Raw genomic sequence first — 4197 nt, 5'->3', positions numbered from 1 at the left:
GCCCGCAGCTCCGCGCCACCGCGGCCAGTCTCACCTGGCGGCGCCGCCCGCCCACCGCCCCGGCCACAGCCCCTGCGCCCACGGCAACATCCGAGGCGACTGCGACAGCGGCGGGGGACGCTGCTGAGTCGAAGAGCACAGACTGGCTACCGGACCTACTTACTCGCCTCGCCGATTGTCTACTTTTAAGAGTTTACAGCTTTTCTAAGAACTTTTGTATACCAACGAACTTTCTTAAAACGTCTTCAATTTATATTTAATCCAAAGAAGAAGGATCTCGGGGCAGTTTGGGGGTTTGGGTTTTGGCTTCGTTTCTAAGTTTTTCTACGTTGATTTTGGGGTTCGGGTAACCCCCAGCTAAGGGCTCCCGAGGACTTTCTGGGCCCCCACATTAATGAGGTAGGTGAGGCGCGGAGCGCTGGGGGTAGGAGGGTGAGGACCGGTGGGACGCGCCGGCGCGTCGGCCGACAGTAGCCCCTGACTTCTATCTCTTGCTCCCCGCCCGGCCCACAGGCAGCCACCTGGCGAGTCTGACATGGCTGTCAGCGACGCGCTGCTCCCGTCTTTCTCCACGTTTGCCTCCGGCCCGGCGGGAAGGGAGAAGTCACTGCGTCCGGCAGGTGCCCCGAATAACGTAAGTGTCGGCCTGGGCCGCCGGGAACACCGATGGGCTTCTGGGGGTGGAGTGGGATGGGAGCGGGCGGGACACTCAGGTCACCAAGAGCCACTGGGCAAGGGTAAGGAGTGGTCACCGCGCGGACTCTTCAGCGTTCCCGGGAAGGCTTCTGCGCTCTTAGCTCGGCAATATATGCCTGTGGTCCCGGGCATTGCGGTGCCGCCGGGTCCTGCCTTGTCCCCTTGCAAGCGGTCGGTAGGGCGGGCGCGCGCAGGCCACCGGGCGGGAGGTGTCTGCGTCCCCAGACTATGGGCCCGAGTGAGCTTAGCGCGTGGGCGGCCCCGTGGCCAGGGAGCACCGAGAGAGCCTCGGTGTCCCAATTCCGGGGACGTCCTCGAGATCTGGCGGGGGAGGGACCGGGGCTGGCAGGTTGTGGCGCTCGCTCCCACGGAGTGGGACACACAGCTACCTACCACCTTCAATACAGCCGGCATCACTTGTTCATGGACCCAGTTTGGGGGCCAAGATTGCAGCGCCGGTGTTCTGAGTTCCTGGGCGCTTCCAGCCTGCCCGGTTCCCATGTCTGGGGGCTGCAGGCGCGTGTGGCCCGCCAGCACGTCAGTACGTGGGGTGTCAACTGGGGGCCACCGCTGACGGTCTTTTTCCTGTCCTGTCCCCGCAGCGCTGGCGGGAGGAGCTCTCCCACATGAAGCGACTTCCCCCAGTGCTTCCTGGCCGCCCCTACGACCTGGCGGCGGCGACCGTGACCACAGACCTGGAGAGCGGCGGAGCCGGCGCGGCTTGCGGTGGTAGCAACGCGGCGCTTCTACCCCGGAGGGAGACGGAGGTGTTCAACGATAACGATCTCCTGGACCTGGACTTTATCCTTTCCAACTCGCTGGCCCATCCGGAGTCGGTGGCCGCCACCGTGTCCTCATCGGCGTCAGCTTCATCCTCGTCCTCCCCTTCGAGCAGCGGTCCTGCCAGCGCGCCCTCCACCTGTAGCTTCAGCTATCCGATTCGAGCCGGGGGCGACCCGGGCGTGGCGCCTGGCGGCACAGGCGGAGGCCTCCTCTATGGCCGAGAGTCTGCGCCCCCTCCCACGGCTCCCTTCAACCTGGCGGACATCAACGACGTGAGCCCCTCTGGCGGCTTCGTGGCCGAGCTCTTGAGGCCCGAACTGGACCCCGTGTACATTCCGCCGCAGCAGCCGCAGCCGCCAGGTGGCGGGCTGATGGGAAAGTTTGTGTTGAAGTCGTCGATGAGCGCCCCTGGCAGCGAGTATGGCAGTCCCTCGGTCATCAGTGTTAGCAAAGGCAGCCCTGACGGCAGCCACCCGGTGGTAGCGGCGCCCTACAGTGGCGGGCCGCCGCGTATGTGCCCAAAGATCAAGCAGGAGGCAGTCCCCTCCTGCACCGTTGGCCGGCCCCTGGAGGCCCATTTGGGCGCTGGACCCCCTCTCAGCAATGGCCACCGGCCAACTGCACACGACTTCTCCTTGGGGCGGCCGCTCCCCAGCAGGACTACCCCGACTCTGGGTCCCGAGGAACTACTGAGCACCAGGGACTGTCACCCTGCCCTGCCGCTGCCCCCAGGCTTCCACCCGCACCCGGGTCCCAACTACCCACCCTTCCTGCCAGACCAGATGCAGCCACAAGTCCCGCCGCTCCATTACCAAGGTCAGTCCCCGGGATTCTTAGCTCGGGCTGGGGAGACGTATAAGGCGTATGGGGTGTTGCTGACCTCACCTTCTTCGCCCCTAGAACTCATGCCACCGGGTTCCTGCATTTCGGAGGAGCCCAAGCCAAAGAGGGGAAGAAGATCATGGCCTCGGAAAAGAACCGCCACCCACACTTGTGATTACGCGGGCTGCGGCAAAACCTATACAAAGAGTTCTCATCTCAAGGCACACCTGCGAACCCACACAGGTAGGGGGACCCAAGCCGCTTGGAAGGAGGGGGGTGGCGTCCAGCCTCCTAGGCTAACTGGACACTCCTCAGTGCCTCCTGGGGTTGCCAGTGCGGTCCTATCTCCTTCATCTCCTGGATCACAGGAGAAGCCAGCAAACCGGCGCCTCCTTTTCTGCCCAGGAGCTTTTGGCTTGATGGGTGGTATCTGTGCTTGAATGTGTAGTTTGTTAGGCTTTTAAAAGGCAGGAGATTCCCAGTGTTATGTGGGCCTTTCCTAGCGTGAGCAAAGTATTGCCCTTGTAACCAGGAAATTATACTCTGCAGTGTAAAAGCCTGATGGCTTTTTTTTAATTACCAGTTTTTAATTTTCCAGACTTTTTTCATTGGTTGTTCTTTTCCTAGGTGAACTCTCATTTCCTATTATTTTTGGTTGTGGTCTTAAAATTTTGGTTTTATTTAAATTCAGAGAATACAATGGTTACAATTGCTGGGGAGATTTTGGTTTAAGATTGTTGCAGCAAGCAGCAAATTTTCATGTCCATGTAAATAGGTACATGAGGTCACTTAGGTGTAGCCTTCACTAAGGTAAAGAAAAAAAAATAGCTGCCTGCAGCTTTTCAAACCCAGTTGTAGTGGGGATAGGGTATTTACTATAGCTGGGCTTGGGCTGGGAAACTCACCACAATTTCCAAATTCATTTTCTACCACCTTTTCATGTCTTGAAAAGAATCATTAGCCCTATAGAAGTGTAGGTTGGGTGGCGTTTTGTGTGTCTTCATTGCTTAATTAATGTTTCCTTAAAAACAGGAGCAATACATATTTAACATGTAGGAAGGGATGTATTCCTATTTATGCCCTAAAATTTAACGTGGCCCTTTAGTGCTCTAGACATAACTGGAATCTTAGAGAACAGGGTACATGCCTTGCGAAATTGGTTTAATAGGGCGGCGCCTGTGGCTCAAAAGGGTAGGGCGCCGGCCCCATATGCTGGAGGTAGCGGGTTCAAACCCAGCCCTGGCCAAAAGTGGCAAAAAAAAAAAAAGAAAAAGAAAAAGAAATTGGTTTAATAGCTGGTCGATCCGTTGTTACAGCAATGGCTTTAACACCTTTTCCCCCCTTTTTCCTTTGCAGGTGAGAAACCCTACCACTGTGACTGGGATGGCTGTGGGTGGAAATTCGCCCGGTCAGATGAACTGACAAGGCACTACCGCAAACACACCGGGCACCGCCCGTTCCAGTGCCAGAAGTGCGACCGTGCATTTTCTAGGTCGGACCACCTCGCCTTACACATGAAGAGACACTTTTAAGTCTCAAACAGTGGATATGACCCACACTGCCAGAAGAGAATTCAGTATTTTATACTTTTCACATTGTCTTCCCCGAGGAGGAAGGGGAAGAGCCCAGCTGGAAAGTGCGACAATCATGGTCAAGTTCCCACCTGAGTCAACTTGTGATCAGGAAACACGAGGAAGCCAAAAGTCAAAAATCAAAGAACCGATGGGGTCTGTGACTGGATCTTCTATCATTCCAATTCTAAATTCAACTTGAATATTCCTGGACTTAACAAAAATGCCGAGGGGGTGACTGGAAGTTGTGGCTATCAGGGTATAAATTAGATCCGTGAGTTGGGGGAGGGAAGACCAGAATTCCCTTGAATTGTGTTTTGATGCA

At 56.7% G+C, this 4197-nt stretch overlaps 1 protein-coding gene across 2 annotated transcripts; it reads left to right on the top strand.

The window, feature by feature from the left end:
* Nucleotides 1–3: 3 nt before the first annotated feature.
* Nucleotides 4–4197, top strand: KLF4 (Kruppel like factor 4). 2 transcript variants are annotated; one of them, XM_003785209.3, is made up of 5 exons: nucleotides 4–399; nucleotides 514–634; nucleotides 1299–2295; nucleotides 2380–2544; nucleotides 3658–4197. In XM_003785209.3, the coding sequence occupies exons 1-5, from the start codon at nucleotides 395–397 to the stop codon at nucleotides 3831–3833; spliced, it is 1464 nt and encodes a 487-aa protein (XP_003785257.1). In that variant the 5' UTR covers nucleotides 4–394; the 3' UTR covers nucleotides 3834–4197. The 2 variants fall into 2 exon arrangements, with proteins under 2 accessions (XP_003785257.1, XP_023366377.1); XM_023510609.1 differs by having other exon boundaries at nucleotides 362–399; nucleotides 1299–2544.

The sequence above is a fragment of the Otolemur garnettii genome, unplaced genomic scaffold (assembly GCF_000181295.1).
Source record: "Otolemur garnettii isolate 467f Iridium unplaced genomic scaffold, OtoGar3 scaffold00014, whole genome shotgun sequence".
Classification (NCBI taxonomy): Eukaryota; Metazoa; Chordata; class Mammalia; order Primates; family Galagidae; genus Otolemur; species Otolemur garnettii.
This window is presented reverse-complemented; position numbering and strand designations above follow the sequence as displayed.